This window comes from Gigantopelta aegis, chromosome 5, assembly GCF_016097555.1.
Source record: "Gigantopelta aegis isolate Gae_Host chromosome 5, Gae_host_genome, whole genome shotgun sequence".
Classification (NCBI taxonomy): Eukaryota; Metazoa; Mollusca; class Gastropoda; order Neomphalida; family Peltospiridae; genus Gigantopelta; species Gigantopelta aegis.
Window position 1 is genome coordinate 14,132,393 of NC_054703.1, and position 23,923 is coordinate 14,156,315.

At 37.6% G+C, this 23,923-nt stretch overlaps 1 protein-coding gene across 1 annotated transcript in view; it reads left to right on the forward strand.

Moving 5' to 3' along the window:
• The first annotated feature begins 1,362 nt into the window (after positions 1–1,362).
• The window catches only part of LOC121372960 (signal peptide peptidase-like 2B), a 32,492-nt gene continuing 9,931 nt past the window's right edge, over positions 1,363–23,923 (forward strand). Inside the window, exons 1-12 of the mRNA XM_041499399.1 lie at positions 1,363–1,452; positions 3,684–3,800; positions 5,649–5,834; positions 9,820–9,915; positions 11,999–12,138; positions 13,434–13,477; positions 13,708–13,761; positions 18,000–18,096; positions 18,451–18,564; positions 20,218–20,299; positions 22,808–22,882; positions 23,325–23,384. Coding sequence (XP_041355333.1) covers positions 1,414–1,452; positions 3,684–3,800; positions 5,649–5,834; positions 9,820–9,915; positions 11,999–12,138; positions 13,434–13,477; positions 13,708–13,761; positions 18,000–18,096; positions 18,451–18,564; positions 20,218–20,299; positions 22,808–22,882; positions 23,325–23,384 — 1,104 coding nt within the window. The 5' untranslated portion in view covers positions 1,363–1,413. The remainder of the gene's footprint in view (positions 1,453–3,683; positions 3,801–5,648; positions 5,835–9,819; positions 9,916–11,998; positions 12,139–13,433; positions 13,478–13,707; positions 13,762–17,999; positions 18,097–18,450; positions 18,565–20,217; positions 20,300–22,807; positions 22,883–23,324; positions 23,385–23,923) is intronic.

Sequence of the window (23,923 nt, forward strand, 5' to 3'; positions counted from 1 at the left end):
CCCCTGATACTTGGTTCAAAAGACGAAACAGACCGCTTAAGACTTGAATGAGAGGCCTTCTGGATTCGTACATTACAGACAAAACATCCATTTGGAATTAACGTTAATCTGGCAAAGCCGTAGAAAGAGATAAAATAATTCTTCCAATAATTTACAGTCGACGTAGCGTTGATATTGGTAAACTTATGAAGGAGGAGTTTTTAAATCTGCAAACTGTCCGGTTATTGCATACAGAAAAAATCCAAGTCTCAAGGATATCTTAGTCTCCGCACGACTACCCGCCGCCTATTTTTTCAGCGGTTGGTTTGTTGTTATCTCTTTTCCTAACAATAATAAAAAAAAACCCAAATACATTGTATCCGGCTGATAAACAAAACATAGTACTAGCCAAATAAATTTAAGACAAGACTGACCGAAAAACAATTAAATTTTGTATATCACAAAGGTCAATTTAAAATCAATTTCGAATCCCTTGGGGCAAAATTAGAAAATAATATTTTTTCAGATTTTAAAAAATTCCTGAGCATTACATTCTTAAATACATACATACATACATACATACATACATACATACATACATACATACATACATACATACATGTTTCATGCACGTAAGCGGGATCGACCCCGTAGCTTGTAGGCCCCATGCATATAGTTGAGTTAAAGAGCATCATTTTTATTTATGCCGCAATAGCTCAAAAGGTATCGTAGCAAGTCTGCAAGTTGCGGGCGATTCGGTAATAATAAGAAAAACAGATAAAAACGTTAATAAAAAAGGGTATAATTTTACCTTCCGTATAAAGCAACATCAAAACGGAGCAAATCCAGAAGGAAAAAACCTGATATTAGTAGACCGTAAACCTCTCAGCAACATTCTCAAATATCCACTTACGTTGCTATGTTAAAGTCACGTGAAAGCGTTTATGACGTAATATAATATATTACTAACATGAAAACCAATCAAAAGTTTGGGCAGAAGTCAACTGTGACAATAATTGTTATTTTTCAAATCATTCTAGTAGCATTGTTAAATTAATCATCTTAAATTTCATTCATGGATTCATTTTAACCGAATATACGAATATAAAATTAAGGTATTACCTGGATTATCATGTTCAGATTAAGGAAAAGGACACCCGTTTTATTTGGAAATAATATTTGTAGAAAGAAACAAATCTTAAATCTTCAATATCAGCACCGTCCCGTTCGTTGTAGATGTATTAGTAAATGTTAATTTAATCACCTATGACAATTGATTTGAAGCAGTGCAACCTCAGATAGCACACACAAAATCGGCGTTTAGCCTTCACCTTGCACACTAATTATTTTCATTTGCTGCGCTTCTCTAACGAAAGAAACATACTAGTCGATGTTTGAAAATCGGAAAACATCTACTTCCGTCTTTAAAAAAAAATGTTGAGATTTCTTTTTTGCCTTCTTCTTTTTCACAAGGTTTGTCATTATTCTAAAGTTAAGGCCCCTTATTGGTATTTTCCTAAATTAAGTCTTGTGTTAGGGCTTTTTTATGGATCGTGTATCCCGTTTACATGATTGAGCTGTAAAACGTGTGCAATTTTTATATTCATAAATCATTAAGATAAACTTCGATGTTTATCTACATAATCTTGATGAACTAGGCTAAAACGTGGTCTTTTAAAGGATATTAAGTAAGAAATACAATACATTATACTACATAAAAAGTCGTGTCTGGTGTGACATGCCATTTATCTTACAAATCATTGTTTAAACACGTATCCAACTCGCTATCACATCAACAAAAACACAGATACAATACCAACAAAAAGAATATTCAATATTTTTGTGTTACAATATATATATATCATCACTACATGAAATAAATCAGTTATAAAAAACAAATCGAAAACATGGACGTAAAATAATCCATTCTAGATAGTAAACAAAAGTATCGGGTATCTAAGAAAAATAGCTCGGAATGAACAATTTCAAGCTTATGGAGACCAAAAAATACTTTCTTTACAAGTCTGTATCTTCACTTTCAATTGTGGGAAAGACATCCAACAGTGATGTGTTCCAAAAGCACACTGTCATTTTAAACTATTTTTATTTGTGGAAAATAAAAGTTGGAACTGGTGCTGATCAAGCAGACAAGTTTGTGATCTTTTTCACTTCTGTACACAGGTCTGTATATATACTCTTTTAAAAAAAAGAAACATGACACTGATTTTCAAAGTTTAATTAAAAAAAACTGGTAGACATGTAGCCCGAGTACTCTGACTGTAAGAGAGCTAGACGGACATTTGGACATAAATACGCTCTCATTACAGTCAGAGACCAAGCTATGTGTTTTTTTGGCAATTGCCGACAACCAAAAAGTTGGCAAAGACTTCCGCTCTAATACCACAACAATCCTATGTTTGACGTCAAATACCTTTACATTGATCATTATCGAGTTGATTGATTAAAAGAAATTGAGATATTAATCACTAATACACACACTACAGAAAGAAACCCGACAGCACCCATATTCGCCGACCTATATCGTGATGTTGCATCACATGATCGCCCACTCAGCCATTCCGTCTTCCAGGGGCCGTCTCAAAATGACAAGTACATTGGTCTCTGACTGTAACGAGAGCGTGTTTATGTCCAAATGTTCGTCTAGCTCTCTTACAGTCAGAGTACTCGGGCTAGTAGACATGATACAAGCAACCAAAGATCAAGTTGCGGAAGTGTCTGGGGTGGTGGATTCCTCCGGCGCACACGCTGATCCAATGCATCCCATATTAGATGTTCTTTTGGGTTTAAATCCGGCGAACGGGCAGGCTAAGGTAATGTCTGGATGTTGTGGCGCTGCAGAAGCTCCTGACTGACACGTGCCGGCAGATGCTCCGCTAAGTGACATGGGGTCAAAACGTTAAGTCACACTGGTCTTCTTGGGAAAATTCCTGCCTCCCTCAGCCGATTACGAACTGTCTGGTCAGAAATTCTGCATAGTCCAGGGATTTGTATCGCTGTGTTGTTGCTTTTGTGGCTCGATTTCGAAGATGACACACCCGGATGTATCGACCTTGCCCTGTCATTAACAATTTGAGTGGTGTTGTACCGTGTCCATAAAGCAGAGATGGTCTGGAGATGCCAAAGTGCCTTGCCACAGCTTGTTGAGTTGCCCCTGCTTGCAATCTCACAATGTCATTATTGCATTACCTGCAGTGTTGTTATGCAGTCTGTTTCAATCACTGCTGTTGTAGCCTTTTATGCCCCACCAACTGAGGGTTCGGCATGCAAAGTTACAGAACTTCAATGACGCAAATGCTTCTCTGAGTGTTGCGTTTTTGCGTTTCAGTACAAACGTTGACTATGGCTATGTTTATGCAAATCGGACATGTTTTCTTGTGTTTTTGCATCACCATTCACTCACTTACATGATTGTCTTTACAATGTCTTTGATTCTGTAAAAAATAATCCGATAGCATTATTTTAACCAATGTCATGTTTCTTTTTTTGAAGAGTATATATACATATTATAAATGATAATGGATTATTTATAGCGATCTGACCCATGCAGTGAAATTGGCCTCAATATGTACATACCATGCCTGAACTTCCCATTCTCCTGTGTTGTCAAAAACAAAAAATAAATACAAATATTTTTAAGTGTAAAAATCATTAAAAATTGGCATTTTTATTATTTAATTTTTCAGGCCTCTTCCGAATATGGAGTTTTATTTGCAGAATCAGCTAACAAAGGCGAAACCGATCAGTTTTGTATTGGATACAATCTGATGTTTCACAATCTTCCATCAACATTGAGCCAACAGGTTCGTATTCTAGGGTTTTAGATTGCGTCAAAGTCGAGGCGATAAACGGTGTGTCCATTGTACATGTAATAATCACTCCCAACTTAAGTACAAACATGCTGACCTCAAAACCACAGAAATGTTACATTTAATTAGATTAAAATAACTTCAAATTTATTAATATTCTGAACATTGACAACTCACAGCAACTGTTAATGACAGTACTGAATTAAAAAGACCTTCGTGCACTCAGAAACGACAAAAGTTCCCGTTGTGTCCAAATTAGTGAGATCTAAAGCATTGTGTGATTATGACATTGTAAATAGTATTAATTTGCTCTTGACAATTGAAATGTACGTACATGTACATTATATGAAACACTGAAAGATGAATTAATTAATATCCATCCATGGACATTGATATACGATATACATGTAATTGTGCCTTATTTTACAGCAGGATTTCTACGTACATGTATGTATTAGTGGTTATAATGTATGTAAATACATACAGTACATGTAAGTACATGTATATTTAAAGTTTTTGTTTTGTTTAACAACACCACTAGAGCACATTGATTTATTAATCATTACTATTGGATGTCAAACATTTGGCCCATTTCTCATTCTGTGTGTTACACGTCAGCCCACTTGGAGCGGGACATGCATGTAGCCTACTGGTAAAGCGTACATGTATGCCTGGTGAACGGTCGGTCTAGGATCAATCCCCATCGGGGGACCCATTGGGCTATTTCTTGTTCCAGCTAGTGCACCATGACTGGTATATCAAAGGCTGTGGTATGTGCTGTCCTGTCTGTGGTCTGGTGCACATATAAAAGGTCCTTTGCTACTAATGGAACAAATTTAGCAGGTTTGCTCTATAAGACCATATGGCCTGTGCTTATAATTATTATAAAACGTTAAAGAGTCCAGCCTCAATCTCTAATAATGTCACACATATACAATTTGTATGATGCTATCATAACATTACTGTCTCAGACTCTATTACAGTCTTGAGTCTAGACTCTAAAAGTTTTATAAACACCAGGCCGTATGTCAGAATTACCAAATGTTTGACATCCAATAGCCGATGATTAATAAACCATTATGCTCTGGTGATGTCATTAAATTATAATTTTTTCAAATCAGACTCACTTTGGGTGAAAGTGTGTGTTAATAATGTAATGAAAGGGCTCCTGTTATAAACTATTTATTAGTAATAGTCCTACCTTTGTATCTACTCAGGGCTTCAAGATTTTTTATAAAATACACTAGCCAGGATCAGTGATTTTTAAAATTTACTAGCCACAATTAAGAAAGTTACTAAACATTAGTAATAATCAGATATGTCACTTAAAGAGGGAGATAGAGCTTTAAAACACTAACATTGGAGGGTTGGGGTGTGGGCAGAATATTCATATTTACAAAATCGACTTCACTGCAACATTTGACTTCCGGTTGGGGTTTTTACTAGCCGTTGGGCATAGCAATAGTAGTTATTTACTAGCTAGCCCAACATTGAATATCACTAGCTATGAGAGTATGGCTACCATAATCTAGAAGCACTGAGATATAAATCATATTTGACAAAAAAACATGAAATTTTCTATTAATTATATAACTTTTGGCAATTTACTTTTATTTTTAAAATGCCAGTAGCAAAATAGTTCCAGCTTTCTTACAGTGAAGATAACATTTTCTACAGTGACGATAACACATTTTAGAGTGAAATAGTAATTTTTTTACTCTAAAATGTGTTATCGTCACTGAGTGACTGATAACACTTTTATTTCACTAATATTTTAAGATATTTCACTAAATGTTATATAATAAATTCTGTTAAATGTTTTCTTTTGTTTGTTTTTTCCAGTTATCTCATCATCTGATAGACAGGGTCGATACACTAGGATGTAGTGACAACTACACTGATCACATTGCTGACACGGTTGTGGCGGTGTCACGTGGGAACTGCTCGTTTGTGGAGAAAGGTGTCTTCGTGGAAGATCATCGTGCATTTGCTGTTCTCGTTGTTTCACTTCAAAATGGAACCCAGCTGGTAAGATACCAGGTCCTAATCTTGTCGGCGAAATTAGTGTGTTTTTTCACTGAAAGTCTGATCATGACGCCGAGTTATTAGCATTGGTGAGAAGTCAAAGTCACCGTAATATTTTGAACCTAATACGATTTATACAATGAAATCAAACTACAGATGTTGAGATCCCGATTTGTTTAGTGTTATACATGTAGCTCACTTATCACCTTGTCGACGTATGTCGGACTGTGTTTTTACTTTGGTGCCAGACTGTACATCGACGCATATCGTGCCGTTTGATGTGACCAATCAAGTGTTGTTAATCATCTGCCACATTCTGATTCATTTGAATAATGCTATTAATTAATACTTTCATTTCAGCATAACAACACATTATCAACTACTTAATAATATCATGTTTTTAATGAAACATACAACTGTTTTGTTTAAATGGTATTCAGAGTTCGACAAATCCGCTAGCCCGATGCCCGGGGCTAGTGCTTTTTAACACAGGGCTAGTGACAAATGCAAAACCAGTAGCCCGATGGGCTAGTGGCTTTAAAAAAAGAAGAAGTTTTTCCTCCACCGATGTATGTTTGATAAATGTTATTCTTAAACTGGTCATCGCATAATGTCAACAAATCAATAAGTATATATATTATTATTCAGCTTGAACTAAATTTTTATAAAATGCAGTAACCAGAAGTTTCTGCATTGTCAATTACAACAATACACACAATGCAGACTTTGTTTCCTTTTCACTTTAAAGTTTCATGGACAGGAAACAACCTTAATAAAACACGTGTTTTGATTGGTTGTACAAATCACGTGGTAACAAAATCTCGCACATGTATGTCAACAAGGTAACAAAGTTGTGAATAGCAAGTCCCAATTAATTAAAAGGCTAGTATAATTGAAGTACAACCCCAGTCATGTTTAGCATTACTGTGTTTGTCTTATTTATTTTAATGCCTTGTTTACTTGCGATAGGGATGTTGGCAATCGGGGAATGCAATAATAGAGCCGGCTTGACCTGTTAAATGTGTGTAACAATTGGATAACATTTCACATCTGTACAAGATAATTCTTTTTTTGTCTATCAATTGACGAGTTAAATCTTGCCAATATATTACTTGAGCAACTGACATCACCCTTCCTGGTGATAATTCACTACCGAATACACTGAACAAGATCATGCATTATCGTGTTACATTGTATTGTGCATTAAATTATTTTGTTTTGGGTGGTTAGAGAGAGGAGTTTGTTAAATTACTTGCCCACTCTGGATGAGGTGGCAAGGATTGGTGTGTGTGTGTGTGCGTATGTGTGCACAAAAGTGAAAACAGAAAAATGGTTTAGGATCAAACATGACAAAATAGGGTAGGTCATGCAGTTTTAAAAAAAAACCTAAATGATTAATTTATTTTTGAAACTTCATTCACCTCTACAGGTAGAGATAAATAATACTTACACTAATAATACAAAAAAACAACAACAATTATACTCATGTACATGTATATAAAAAAAGGAGAAGAAAAAAGGTCAGCCGTTGAATTTTTAGGTTCTATAGGGGTTGGGTTCCTTGAAACATTGTTTTTCAGCCTTGTATAAAGTGTGTTGTAATTGATCATAAATTTGGGCTAGTGCTTTATTTTAGTGGGCTATTGGAATTTACAAACCCACTAGCCCTGCGGCTAGTGACTTTTAAAAATATTTGTCAGACCCTGTGGTATTACCGGAAACTGGCGAAAAGTTCTGAAATGTACCGATAAATGTTTACTTCGCCTATTTTTATCAAACCTTATTCAAGTTATTGTGCCTGTGATACTTGTATCTTCGGTTTGTCCATTTTGCCATTCAAATAAGAATGTATACCAAAATTTGTATTGTTAAAAAGCAGTCTTCTTTTATTTTTGGTCTTGTTTTCAAAAATAACATTTATATAGGAAAAATTAAAGTATAGTTGGCTGTATCTGCTTCTCAGAGTGAGCTACATTATATATTTGCTTAGAATAATAGAAACTATACCCTTGTGAGGTTGTGACATGTAGATAAAGCAATTCTAACCCAATTGACAACATTTGTTTTGTGAGGGACCGAGGTTTACCGATTTATTCTCTCGTTTTTGCCTTTTTAATTACAGTAACAAAAACATTAATTTTGTAAGCTACGGTTTGTTTATTCTAAAACGATTGATAAATATTTCACATACAAAGTTTAATGCATTTAATCATACACAGAAAACTGTAGTCCACATTATAACTTACAACATGTAACCATAACTAGAGAGTTAAAAATATTAATTTGTTTAAATAATTGTAAAATAATAATCCAGCATGAAATGGTGATTTGGGGAATATGTAATTGAACAGAATTCTGAAAAACATGAGTTATGATAGGCGTAAGACCTTTGTGCTGTAGTTTAGAGTATATATATATATATATATATATATATATCTATATATACTGACGATCAAAAGAAAGGATACCAATTATTTTTATTATAAATAAACACAATACACGTTCATGGAAGGTTAGATAGGTTCCAGTATTGCTCGTTATAATGCAATCAATGATGAATAGTCGCACATCGCTGCGTTTGGGCGATGCTGCACGTGCAAAATGAGTTTATTCATCAAATTTATAGTGCACGAGAAACATGATACTCGTGCACATAAGGGTGTAAAAAGGGGTGCCATTGCTTAGAACATGCCTCAGTCAACAGTAAAACACCAGAGAACATGGCAAGGCTAACTGCTGAAGAAAGAGAGAGAGCTATTGGTATGGTGCAGTTGGGTGCGAGTTATGCCCATGTGGCAAGAATCCTGAATTGCACAAAATTGACGATCACCAGGTTAATACAGCGTTACAGGGTGACTGGCAGGACTGCATACAGACCATGAAGTGGAAGATCCCACGTCACAACAGCCAATGAGGATCGCCCTCTCCTCATCTTACACTTACATTTATAACAGATTCCTTACTATGATGTCATCTGCAGCGACTGGCCTTGGGCACGTCAGTTTCAACGTTGGCAACATCGGAACTGGCAACGTGTACTCTTTTCTGATGAGAGCAGGTTCCAGTTATTCAGAGCTGATGGCAGGACTCGGATATACCGACGTGCAGGAGAGAGAACAGCTCTGTGCTGTGTTCAGGAGACTGAATCGTTTGGTGGTGGATCTGTCATGGTTTGGGGCAGTATCTGTGGCCAACAGCGGACAGACTTATTGTCATTGACGGAAACCTGTCCGACGTCGGGTCCATGCTTGCATACTTGCACATGGTGGACATACACGCTATTGAAACGTGTTCTTTGTGGTCAAATTTATTCACCTTCGTTATGAGTGGTCCTTTATGAAATCGCACATTTCACCCCTAGTGCTGTTGTGAACTGTGATATAATCATTTTATGGGTTTTATTGAGTATACTCGTGTTTATTTATCACCAAATTATTATACTTTCAAAATATAACATTTGCATCAACTTGTGTTTTGTGTTGTTTTTAATACTTTGAAAAAATAATTGGTATACTTTCTTTTGATTATCAGTTTATATATATATATATATATATATATATATATATATATATATATATATATATATATATATATATATATATATATATATATATATATATATATATATATACATACATACACACACACATGTATATATATATATATATATATATATATATATATATATATATATATATATATATATATATATATATATATATATACATACACACACACACATGTATATATATATATATATACATACACACACACACACATGTATATATATATTGGGAAGGGGGGGAGGGGGGTAGCAGGCAAATTTCTCTTTCATTTGTTAGGTCTGAAAAGCTGCTTCTTTGAGAGTACCGGTATGTAGTTTTAGCAGATAAATTTGTATTTAAATGAACTGCTATTTGCAGGTTGCAATTTCAAGACCTGCCATAATAATGTCTATAATTAATGCAGTATTTTCTTGTTTTTTCAGATTGTTCCTGGCATCAATGAATCGAACCCAGCCGAATACAATGAAGTCAACATCACCATTGCCTTTATTTTGTACTCGGACTACCAGAAAATTAAGGTATTTAAAATAACAAATACACCGAACAACAAAATAAACGTGTATTTTTTCATGAGAGTATATCAAAGGCAGTGGTATGTGCTATCCTGTCTGTGGGATGGTTCATATAAATGATCCCTTGCTACTAATGTAAAAATGTAGCAAGTTTCCTCTTTAAGACTTTAAGACTATATGTCAAAATTACCAAATCTTTGCGATCCAATGATTAATAAATCGGTGTGTTCTAGTGGTGTCATTAAACAAAACAAACTTTAACTTTTCATGATAAAGTTAATTTGATAAATAGACAGAAAATGTGCATAAAATGTACTTTACCACAGACAGACATTGATATACCAGTTGTAAGGCAAATGTTCAGATCGGAGGTGGTGGTGGGGGGGGGGGGGGGGGGGACCGTAAACAGAAACTGGGTCCAAAACTCTAGGGGATTCGATCCTGGAATCCAAGCACCTCAGATGAATGCTCTACCGAATAAGCTACATTTAGGAGGAGTAGCAGGTTTTTTCTCATTCTTTAGGCCAAGTGTTGAATAAACAAAAACAACAAGAGAATGTTGTGCAGTAGGACTGTTTTTACTGAAGGTTTTAACGGCTAACTGTTTGGTACCAAATAGCCGATGTATATTTTTGTTCATTTATTCATTCATTCATTCACTGAATTAATGGTTTAAAACTTATATTGTAAAGTTAAAAGCAGATAAAATACAAACTATGTTTTGCCAAATTGTTTCAAATATCGGAAGATGACTTTACATTTGTTTTCATTTCCAATAAAGGCTATTTAAAGTAATTTGTTTTAATTAATAAAAATCCTGCATTAAAGTTGCTTTTGGGCTCAAAGGGAAAATAAATTACCAAGAGTTAACTGCCTTGAGTACAGAATAATGACAAAATTCATGCAGGTTTGTCTGTTAAAGTTTGTAACGACACCACTAGAGCACATTTAATTATTAATCATTCATTGGCTGTTGGGTTGTAAAACATTTAGTAATTTTGACATATAGTCTTACATAGAAAAGCCGCTACATTTTCCCATTAGTAGCAAGGGATCTTTTATATGCACCATCCCAGAGACAGGACACGACCGGCCTCAGATGTCATGGAAACAATTCTTTCCGGTACTGTGTCGGTAAAATCATGCAACTGAAATTTCCAATGATTAGTATATCGATTACAACTATTCAACGAAAATATATATATATATATAGATATAGATATAGATATATATATATAGATATATATACACACACACACACACATGTATAAACAAATTTTTTAAATAGTTTCCGATGGGTTCCCAAGATCACAAGACATGGAACTGAAAAAGTGTTTACCATGAAATTTGAAATCCTATGGTCTGTTCAAGACACGTCCTTGCAATATGTATTACCAATGTTGTAAGGCAATGATTCAAGGCTCCCAAACCGTAACATTGTCTGTTTGATTGGGAGTAATAACAATGTTGTAAGACAATGATTCAAGGCTCCCAAACCGTGACATTGTCTGTTTGATTGGGAGTAATAACAATGTTGTAAGGCAATGATTCAAGGCTCCCAAACCATGACATTGTCTGTTTGATTGGGAGTAATAAAAAAAACAAGACATTTATTCGCCAAATTAAAATAAATTTTGCAAATTAGGAGATAACCATATTGAGTTTTTAGATTTGCGGGTGTTATTGTCTATTTGATTCCACAAATGTCATTTTTGGCCGAAGGAGTTAGCCTGACAATAACACCTGTAAATTTAAAAACTCAATATGGTAATGTCCATTGTAAACTGGATAATTTTTCAGTGGAACTAACTGTATATTTGGTATTTCTTGAGAAAAAAATATATGGCTACAATCTAACTGTAGACCCTTGAATCGTCAACTTCGCCTGTTCCAATTGCTAATGACGTCATTAGCTTTCCGGGTTGTATTTGATCCTGGAAAAAGAATGTAATTAACCAATCACAATACAGAACACACTCGCCATCAGTTTAAAATTGCTAGCCTGAATTCATAAATAAAAGAACTCTGGAATTTAGTTTTTCGTAACCCACTCAAATATTAACTTCATGACATGTGTTTTATTTTTCAGGATCTTGGGAAATCTGTCCGTGTGTCCATGTATGCCCCTGATCCCCCGCGAGTCGACCCCAACATGGCCCTCATTTTCGCCATCGCCTTGTTCTGTATCATTGTCGGCCCGTACTGGTCGGGCTTGGAAAGACAGTCTGAGTAGGTTATTTCTTGTCAACGTTACCTGTCCTCAATCACGTGTACTCTACTCCTACGGCTAGTAGCCTGGGCCCCGTTCCATGAACGAATTGTGTAAGGTTAATTGTAGTGATTTAAGGTGAGTTTTACAACTGGCACCGTAAACTTTACAGCTGTTCGACAAAGCAACCTTATGGTAGTCGTAAGTGCTCCTTTAATTATTAATAGATTATTTGCAAAGAAATGCGAATTAGTTAAATAATAAATTCTTTACCGACTTTTCGGAACATGTTGGATGTATTCATTGGCATGGGAAAAACGTGAAGTAACTTTGTCAATTTATTCGGTAAGCGATAATTGCCGAATGCATAAGACATGAGAGTTATCTCCCTTATTTGCGTGTGAAGGTCGTTAGGCCTAGACTGTTTTTCATTGATCATAAAGTTTCATAAAAGGTATTTGGTATATATTAGATCCATTTTTACTCAAAGAGTTAGTATCCATCTTCGAAAATTATCAAATCATCATCTAACTGCCATTTGACAGCTACGGTAGTGGCTTACAACTGCCTCATACCAATTGTAAGTTTTCACTGTAATTTACGACTATAGTAAGCTACGCCGTGTCGTGGAACGGGCTGACGATCATAGAAATAATTTAAGGTTTCGATGGTAGGTATTTACGACAATAGTATGGCTAAAATCGCTTCGTGGAACGGGGCCCTGATCCGAACATCCCAAAAGCCAATGGGATGGCTTAAACCTTTCTACTGTATTCTCCCTCTTGTTCTTGTCACATGACTATAACTTCCTTCTTTTTTCCTTTGCTGTTTGGTCTGGACATATTTTTTATTTGCTCTGTGTTAACCTGACCAACCTGTCTTTTCATTGGGTTTACTAGTACTTGACACTTTTATGTGTGGAATACTTTTCTACATGCTGTTACATTATTGTTGTACAATTATTTTGGTTTTAATCACTTTATTTAAACTATTGTTTCCAAATGTAGTAATTGTGTAAAATGTTTAAGAAGTATCATTAACAATAATTTCTATGTTTTATTTTAATATATAATTTATTTTTTTTTGTCGCAGAAAGCCTGATAGAGAGTAACATCCCAAGAGTCGTTAATGTCTTTGTGTGTGTGTGTGTATATATATACATTGTATGTGTGTATATATATACATTGTATGTGTGTATATATATATATATATATATATATATATATGTGTGTATATATATATATATATATATATATATATACATGTGTGTGTATATATATATACACACACATATATATATATATTATTTTTGCAGTTACGCCTCAAAGAATCGTTCGGGGAATATATCGGTGTGTATTCGTATGTGAAGTCGGATATATATATATATATGGTATAATATATGTGTGTGTATGTATATATATACATTGTATGTGTATTCCAACAAGATGAACGTGTCCGTGTGTTTTGTATGCTCATATCTCATCGCGGTCATGTGCATGTATCATATACATTGTATGTGCTATACTTCTTCTACGATTACCTGTGTGTGTGTATTCATATATATTCTGTATTCTACGTATTGTACCTAGGTGTGTATTCATTCTTCATTGTATGCATTCTTCTGTACTTCTACGATTACCTGGGTGTGTATTCATTCTTCTGTACTTCTACGATTACCTGGGTGTGTATTCATTCTTCTGTTCTTCTACGATTACCTTGGTGTGTATTCATTCTTCTGTACTTCTACGATTACCTCGGTGTGTATTCATTCTTCTGTACTTCTACGATTACCTGGGTGTGTAAAGATTCTTCTGTACTTCTGATTCGGCGAAGTACCTGGGTAAAGATGGCGGTGATTCCAACATTCTTCTGTCCGTTTTACGGGTGTGTATTCATTCTTCTGTACCTTCTACGATTACCTTGGTGTGTATTCATTCTTCTGTACTTCTACGATTACCTAGGTGTGTATTCATTCTTCTGTATTTCTTCTATGATTACCTCGGTGTGTATTCATCGTTCTGTACTTCTACGATTACCTCGGTTTGTATTCACATACAAGAAAGTTGTTTTGTTTAACGATACCACTAGAGCACCTTGATTTATTAATCATCGGCTATTGGATGTCAAACATTTGGTAATTATGACATAGTCTTAGAGAGGAATCCCACAGACAGGATAGCACATACCACAGCCTTTGATATGCCAGTCGTGGTGCACTGGCTGGAACAAGAAATAGCCCAATGGGCCCACAGATAGATTTCCTCTCTGAGATTATATATCTAACTGACCAAATTTTTTACATCCAATAGACGATGATTAATAAATCAATGTGCTCTAGTGGTATCGTTAAACAAGACAACCATCTTCTTATGTACATGTGAATATGGATACGTGTACATGTAGCTAACACAATAAGCAATAACTCTTACCCAAGTAATCACTTGCTCATTCCCTTTCATTTATTCATTTACCTCCCCTAGTGTTTACAGTTATGGCCCTTGCTGTAATTACCTATACTTTTTTTTAGTTCAATACAACTAAAAGGAAATGGTCGAACAGTGTTCTTCAGCTTCTTTGACAATATTCGAAATAAGCACTTGTCCGTTTGTCCTGACAAGTGAAAATCTGCTCGGACAAGCAAAATATACCTTGGTGGTTGTCCAGTGGACAAGTAAAAGTGTTCAGTCAAGTTTCATTTTGAGCAATGAAAAACATCATCCTTGTACTTGAATAAAACAAACTATTTATTTGGACAAGTGAAAATATTGTAGGACAAGTAGATTTCTAGACATATTTATCCGGTGAACTAGTGAAAAATACTGCTTATTTCTATCACTGTGTGATACCAACTTGGCACAACTAAGGGCAGATTAGGGCACATAGACCAACTCTTCAAAAGGGCATCTCATTGGAGAAAATCAGGGGAACTTGAATATTTTTAGGGGAGGCTCAGGGGGATGGGTCCTTTACCCCCCCCCCCCCCCCCGACAATCTGCCACTGGCAATGACTGAACAAGGGAACATCTAAGTGCTAAATGCTGACCCGTAATTCTGGCTCACCTTGGTTTAGCCCGAGTACTCTGACTGTAAGAGACCTAGGCGGACATTTGGATGCTGTTTACCTCTCTCGTAGTCAGAGTACTCTGGCTCACCTTGATTTAGCCTGAGTACTCTGACTGTAAGAGACCTAGGCGGACATTTGGACGCTGTTTACCTCTCTCATAGTCAGAGTACTCTGACTCACCTTGATTTAGCCCGAGTACTCTGACTGTAAGAGACCTAGGCGGACATTTGGACGGTGTTTACCTCTCTCGTAGTCAGAGTACTCTGGCTCACCTTGATTTAGCCCGAGTACTCTGACTGTAAGAGACCTAGGCGGACATTTGGACGCTGTTTACCTCTCTCATAGTCAGAGTACTCTGACTCACCTTGATTTAGCCCGAGTACTCTAACTGTAAGAGAGCTAGGCGGACATTTGGACGCTGTTTACCTCTCTCATAGTCAGAGTACTCTGGCTCACCTTGATTTAGCCCGAGTACTCTGACTGTAAGAGACCTAGGCAGACATTTGGACGCTGTTTACCTCTCTCGTAGTCAGAGTACTCTGGCTCACCTTGATTTAGCCTGAGTACTCTGACTGTAAGAGACCTAGGCGGATATTTGGATGCTGTTTACCTCTCTCGTAGTCAGAGTACTCTGACTCACCTTGATTTAGCCCGAGTACTCTGACTGTAAGAGACCTAGGCGGACATTTGGACGCTATTTACCTCTCTCGTAGTCAGAGTACTCTGGCTCACCTTGATTTAGCCCGAGTACTCTGACTGTAAGAGAGCTAGGCAGACATTTGGACGCCATTTACCTCTCTCGTAGTCAGAGTACTCTGGCTCACCTTGATTTAGCCTGAGTACTCTGACTGTAAGAGACCTAGGCGGACATTTGGACGCTGTTTACCTCTCTCGTAGTCAGAGTACTCTGGCTCACCTTGATTTAGCCTGAGTACTCTGACTGTAAGAGAGCTAGGCAGACATTTGGACGCCATTTACCTCTCTCGTAGTCAGAGTACTCTGGCTCACCTTGATTTAGCCCGAGTACTCTGACTGTAAGAGACCTAGGCGGACATTTGGACGCCATTTACCTCTCTCATAGTCAGAGTACTCTGGCTCCCCTTGATTTAGCCCGAGTACTCTGACTGTAAGAGACCTAGGCGGACATTTGGACGCCATTTACCTCTCTCGTAGTCAGAGTACTCTGGCTCACCTTGATTTAGCCCGAGTACTCTGACTTTAAGAGACCTAGGCGGACATTTGGACGCAATTTACCTCTCTCATAGTCAGAGTACTCTGGCTCACCTTGATTTAGCCCGAGTACTCTGACTGTAAGAGACCTAGGCGGACATTTGGACGCCATTTACCTCTCGTAGTCAGAGTACTCTGGCTCACCTTGATTTAGCCCGAGTACTCTGACTGTAAGAGACCTAGACGGACATTTGAATGCCATTTACCTCTCATAGTCAGAGTACTCTGGCTCACCTTGATTTAGCCCGAGTACTCTGACTGTAAGAGACCTAGGCGGACATTTGGACGCTGTTTACCTCTCTCGTAGTCAGAGTACTCTGGCTCACCTTGATTTAGCCCGAGTACTCTGACTGTAAGAGAGCTAGGCAGACATTTGGACGCCATTTACCTCTCTCGTAGTCAGAGTACTCTGGCTCACCTTGATTTAGCCTGAGTACTCTGACTGTAAGAGACCTAGGCGGACATTTGGACGCTGTTTACCTCTCTCGTAGTCAGAGTACTCTGGCTCACCTTGATTTAGCCTGAGTACTCTGACTGTAAGAGAGCTAGGCAGACATTTGGACGCCATTTACCTCTCTCGTAGTCAGAGTACTCTGGCTCACCTTGATTTAGCCCGAGTACTCTGACTGTAAGAGACCTAGGCGGACATTTGGACGCCATTTACCTCTCTCATAGTCAGAGTACTCTGGCTCCCCTTGATTTAGCCCGAGTACTCTGACTGTAAGAGACCTAGGCGGACATTTGGACGCCATTTACCTCTCTCGTAGTCAGAGTACTCTGGCTCACCTTGATTTAGCCCGAGTACTCTGACTTTAAGAGACCTAGGCGGACATTTGGACGCAATTTACCTCTCTCATAGTCAGAGTACTCTGGCTCACCTTGATTTAGCCCGAGTACTCTGACTGTAAGAGACCTAGGCGGACATTTGGACGCCATTTACCTCTCGTAGTCAGAGTACTCTGGCTCACCTTGATTTAGCCCGAGTACTCTGACTGTAAGAGACCTAGACGGACATTTGAACGCCATTTACCTCTCATAGTCAGAGTACTCTGGCTCACCTTGATTTAGCCCGAGTACTCTGACTGTAAGAGACCTAGGCGGACATTTGGACGCTGTTTACCTCTCTCGTAGTCAGAGTACTCTGGCTCACCTTGATTTAGCCCGAGTACTCTGACTGTAAGAGACCTAGGCGGACATTTGGACGCCATTTACCTCTCGTAGTCAGAGTACTCTGGCTCACCTTGATTTAGCCCGAGTACTCTGACTGTAAGAGACCTAGGCAGACATTTGGACGCCATTTACCTCTCATAGTCAGAGTACTCTGGCTCACCTTGATTTAGCCCGAGTACTCTGACTGTAAGAGACCTAGGCGGACATTTGGACGCTGTTTACCTCTCTCGTAGTCAGAGTACTCTGGCTCACCTTGATTTAGCCCGAGTACTCTGACTGTAAGAGAGCTAGGCAGACATTTGGACGCCGTTTACCTCTCTTGTAGTCGGAGTTCTCAGTCTCGCCTTGATTTTGCTCATGATGAAGACTTGTGTGTGCCGAGTTGAAACTAAAGTGTGTTTTTGTCTGTGTTTTCAGTGTATGTTGTGATTGGTCTGTTTTGTCTCGCCGGGGCATATGGGTTATACTGCTGTGCTGAACCACTGTGGGGACGAGTCATCCGATATGATAAAAAGTAAGATTATAATAATGTCTTGTTCATATAGAATACTAAACGAGCTTGCCTGTCATACCATTTTTGTGAAATGAGTGAACAGTGTTGGTATCTGACGAGCGAAAGCAGAGCCTCGACAAATACCGATTAACATAAGACTCGGTTGATATTTTCCATATTAAAAAATACTTGTGACGAATCCTGTATTTATACATTATGTGTCTATTATACATTAACAAATTCACATATAAAATGTCACAGAATTCTTATATAAAATGGCTGCACTGTCTGACGGTGCTGCAATATTTTGTTATAAATGTTCTCTTGTGTGTTATTGGTTCATTTTGATTGGTTATTTCTTTTTTAAATTTTCAGGATTCCACCCAATAGGATACCATTTTTCTCGAGTCAGCCCAAACTGCGCGACTTGGTTCTGATAGCTGTTAGCCTGGCAGTAGCTATATTCTGGGTTGTTGAGAGGAAAGCAAGGTTAGCAACATATTAAAGGGACATTACTGAGTTTGCTGCAATGTAAGATGTTTCTGACTAATAAAATATTTCTATGATTAGACTTACATAGTAAATACATTTTCTTGTTTAGAATATCAGTGTCTGTATATTTAATGTGTTTCTGGTCGTCTTAATATTTGTAAGAAGCCCAAACTGGATTTTGTCTTCAAATAATTCCGTACATGTATACATTGTACATGTACAAAAAAATTAAATTTTAGGAAATAAAATTAAATTTAATCTAGTACAAATATTAAAATGATCAGATGAAGTATATGTTGCTATGTTGCCCATGTGTTTTGAATACATTGTGCTGTTAAATACTTTTCTAAATTCTGTCTTAAAAGGACATTCCTGAGTTTGCTGCAATTTTTAAGATGTTATCGACTAAGACAGACTTTTTTAAAGATTGTAATTACATATATCAAATATATTTTTCTGCATAAATTATTGGCTGTACATTTTTATATTAAACGTATAGGCAACATAGCAACATATGCTTTCAATGTAAATAAGCCATTTCTAAGAAGTATTGACCTTTGACCGGCTCCGTTTCTGTTATCTATTGTCAATGCGGTACATGTATTGTGTATTTCATCATTGTTCTGAACATTTTGTTTGGAATTTTGGCATGGCTGATGCAGAATTGTGGATTTTATGCAAAAAAAATCGAATAAAATAATAATAATCAAATTAGACGGTAAGAAAAAGAGAGATTGTCCGTCGCAGGACTCGAAATTAAGAATTTATCTCCCACACCAATTTTGTTTTAAACAGCCCACCTATGGCAGTTTAAAGCCTGCCCACAGCTATTTAGAAAAAGAAAGACTTGAAGCAAACAGATGACTGAAACATTATTTTGCTGTATGTAGACAGACGACATATTTTAAATATACTAATGTTATATACTGGCAGATAATGTACACCAGGTGTAAACAGTTTGCCATCATTGAGGAGCTGTACCGATGGCACTTTTGTACCGTCAGTGATGTCCCCGACCTACGGCAATTTATATCTCAGCGACAGCAATTGCCGTCAGTACCGTCGTTAAGTTCAAGCTCTGCTGTCGGATGAGTAGTTGCACTTTCTAACTCATTCGTCAGAATGTTTACTCGCATTTGACGAGTGGGTGAGTACTTTCGGCACCCCTGCACATAATTTTCATGATTTACAGTACATATAACTTGAAGTCATGGACCCTGGTTCTCAAGGTACATGTACACTCACAAACATTTGGATGACCAAAAACACATTAGGTTCGCTAATACTGATAACTTCAGGGCCGTACCCTGATCAAAATCCGGGGTGGGGAGGGGGGGAGGGCACTACTTTTTATAAACAAATGAAACACTATACAAATTAAACCCTGAGATGTATGCTATTTTCTGAAGTATCAATTGTTTTTAAAAATGTGAGATTCTCAGTGGGGCAAATGCCCTGCGCGCGCCCCCCCCCCCCCCCCCCCCCCCCCCCCGGAGGGTACAGTCCTGAACTTAATCTGGTTGGTACAGGTTCAGAGGACTAACAAGATGTTTTCCATTTATCTGTATTTTAATAGAGATTAAAATAATTCTTATCAAAATCATTATTATTATTGTTTTTTTAATTATTATTATTATTATTTTTTTGTAGCTATGCCTGGGTCTTGCAGGATATTCTCGGGCTTGCCTTTTGTGTGAACATGCTGAAAACCATTCTGTTGCCAAGCTTCAGGGTAAGTTAACAGTAAAGTTTGTTTTATTTAACGATGCCTCTAGAGTAAGTTAACAGAGTGAACAAACAGTAAAGTTTGTTTTATTTAACACTTCTAGAATAAGTTAACAGAGTGTACAAACAGTAAAGTTTGTTTTATTTGATCTTTCAATAAAAAGCGATGGTTCGTGTTCTGCAGATAGCCCTACTTTGTACATGCCCAAAGCTGGACAATAATGAGTGTTTTAGGTTGCACACAAGCATTAATTTGTCCATGTAGTTCAATGTAATGTCTACATGTATGTAAGAATATAGTCTGTGACAAACACAACATCGAGAGGGTCATGTGACTACTGGTTTTAGGGACTTCTCTCCCTTGACACGTACATGCATCTTACAAAAAAATCTAACCAGCCTCAGTGGCGCAGTGGTTAAGTCATCGGACTACAGGCTGGTAGGTACAGGGTTCACAGCCCGGTACCGGCTCCAACTCAGACAGAGTTCTTACGGGCAAACTGGGTAGGTGTAAGGCCACTACACCCTCTTCTCTCTCACCACTAACCAACAACTAACCCACTGTCCTGGACAGACAGCCCAGATAGCTGAGGTGTGTGCCCAGGACAGCGTACTTGAACCTTAACTGGATATAACCACGGAAATAAGTTGAAATGAAAAAGAAGAAAAAAATCTACATACGTGTACATGTAGGTCAACGATGAAATGTTTTCAGTTAGCAAGCCTCATACCTGAGCACCGTCTCATGTTATACAAGTGACACCATACCACTTGTACAGTTGCAGAGATGCCAGCCATTACGAATTTGGCGGAATCATTACAAATTTAAAGCATAGATTACGATTGTCTTGTTCGATATTCCGATTTTTAGAAAGAAAATCGTAATTTTGCGTGTCAAATCATATTTTGGAAGGCACAAATGTTGTTAACACCAGAGAAATGGAACTTTTTCTCTCTTCACCGTCAACAAGCATAGATTGGTTTCCTGCCTTTTTCTTTAAACTTATGCATTCTGAATAGCAAGCATAGCAAGCGTGGCAATATAGAATAAACCAGTCTAGCAATCGGTCTTCCGAACAGCCCCGATGTTTGCCGATTGGGACTTGACTTTACCAAAATGTAGAAAAATGTGCTCCTGAGCCATCACTGATAAAATTCCTATTTTGGGGATTCGGGGGGGGGGGGGGGGGGGGGGTGCTATTCCTATTTTTGAAGGCCTGGATTCCTATGACACTCCAACTAGCGTTGGCATCTCTGCAGTTGTTATCAGTATTAATTATAACAAGTAACTTCAAAAGTATGGGTTATTTAAATACTACAGAGGTCAGCCTACTTGTAATCATCAAAGAAAGATTTCACATTCCACATCAGATTTGTTTTCTTATGAGGATCTATTTCCTAAACTGGACTATATTAAGCTGCTACGACGAGTAACGACATGACAAATGGTGATTTGGTGTCATTAGGAACAGCACCACTAATTGGATTTCAGATTCCAATATACAATGGCATGTAGACAGAAGAAGAAAAGAAGCATGTAATTATATATAATTGTTTTTATACGCCCGTCATACGATGGGTCGTATTATGGTATGGTGTTGTCAGTCCGTACGTCCGTCTGTTAACGTTTTCCTGTCCAGACCATATCTTGCATTCAGATGTTTACAGGACCATCAAACCTCATATGTGGGAACAACTTGGGATGGCGGTGAGTTGTGTACTATTACTAGGTCACTGGAACCTACTTCTTACGGTCTACTGCACATAACAGTAAATCCTTGTTTTTTCCATCAAACTGCTGACGGGTGTACCATGTACCTCACTGGTACTCTTGTTTTCATGTTACATTTAATTTCGTAAACAGACTTGTCAAAATGAGCCCAAAATGTTCCCAAGAGATTGACATACATGTATTTAATGGACACAAAAACGAATGGGATTCAAAAATAATAATAATAAAAAGAAAAAAGAAGCCTAACTTCATATTCGCAGTTCTTTTTCTGTTCAGTATATTGTTCCGTGTAAAAATAGTAAGTCTGTAGATTCAAGCACTCTGTGCTGGCACACACCTCACACACCTATCACACCTCACACACCTATCACACCTATCACACCTCACACACCTATCTTGTCTGTCTGTATAGGACAGTGGGCAATTTCTCATTCCATCCAGTGCACTACAACTGGTATATTAAAGGCTGTGATATGTGCTGTCCTGTCTGTGGGATGTTGCATATAAAAGATCCCATGCTAATACTGGAGAAATATAGAGGGTTTCCTCTCTAAGACTATATATCAGAATTACCAAATATTTGACATCTAATAACCTATGATTAATAAATCAATGTGCTCCAGTGGTGTTGTTAAACAAAACAAACTTGATCTTTTTTAGGACAGTGGGATAGTTGTTAGTGATTAAACTCACTCTGGGTGGGAGCCGGTTTGGGGGTGTGAACCTAATACCCATCAGCCTGAAGTCTTGGTGTCTGTAACATTCCTTTCTTCTGTATTCCAGGGCTGCACAATACTGCTGGTTGTTCTCTTCTTCTATGATATCTTCTTTGTGTTCATCACTCCGTACATCACAAAGGTAAGATTAGTATCAAACATATCCACTGACAACACTGGTTTTCTTTGTATTCTCGTGGAAAATATAGTTGAATCCCCTTGGTGCTCGAGAAAGTGTTCAACCCGTCGGGTAGTTCGACCTAACCATTTGGTCAATATAATTGTAACTGGGGACTTTGTTTTTGGTTGCTCGGTACGGTAAATCGGTATTGATAAGATACCGAACGGTATATACGATATACCGCCCAGCTCTAAAGGCCATGGTATGTGCTACATGTATCCTGGCTGTGGGATGGTGCATATAAAAGATCCATTGCTACTAATGAACAAAATGTAGCAGATTTTCTCTTTAAGAGTGTGTCAAAATTACCAAATGTTTGACATTCAATAGCTGATGATTAATAAATCAGTTTGTTCTAGTGGTGTCATTAAACAAATGGAAAATTTAACTTTGTATGTTTCAGAGTGGAGATAGTATAATGGTTGATGTTGCTACAGGAGGGAAAAGCCATTCCGGGGAACAGGTAATGTCTGTAGTTGTTTCCCTTTATTACATACTTACAGGATATTAAACGAGCTTCCATTTATACCGGCCTCAGTGGCGTTGTGGTTAGGCCATCGGTTTAAAGGCTGGTAGGTACTGGGTTCAGATCCCAGTCGAGGCATGGGATTTTTAATTCAGATACTGACTCCAAACCCTGAGTGAGTGCTCCGCAAGGCTCCTTGGGTAGGTGTAAACCACTTGCACTGACCAGTGATCCATAACTGGTTCAACAAAGGCCATGGTTTGCGCTATCCTGCCTGTGGGAAGTGCAAATAAAAGATCCCTTGCTGCTAATCTGAAAGAGTAGCCCATGTAGTGGTGACAGCGGGTTTCCTCTCAAAAACTGTGTGGTCCTTAACCATATGTCTGACGCCATATAACCGTAAATAAAATGTGTTGAGTGCGTCATTAAATAAAACATTTCTTTCGTTCACTACACCATAATATGATTTGGTTTCAACAGTGTCATCAAGAGTTTTCTCCCTTTACACAGCCCTATTGGTATCAGGGTAGTAAATC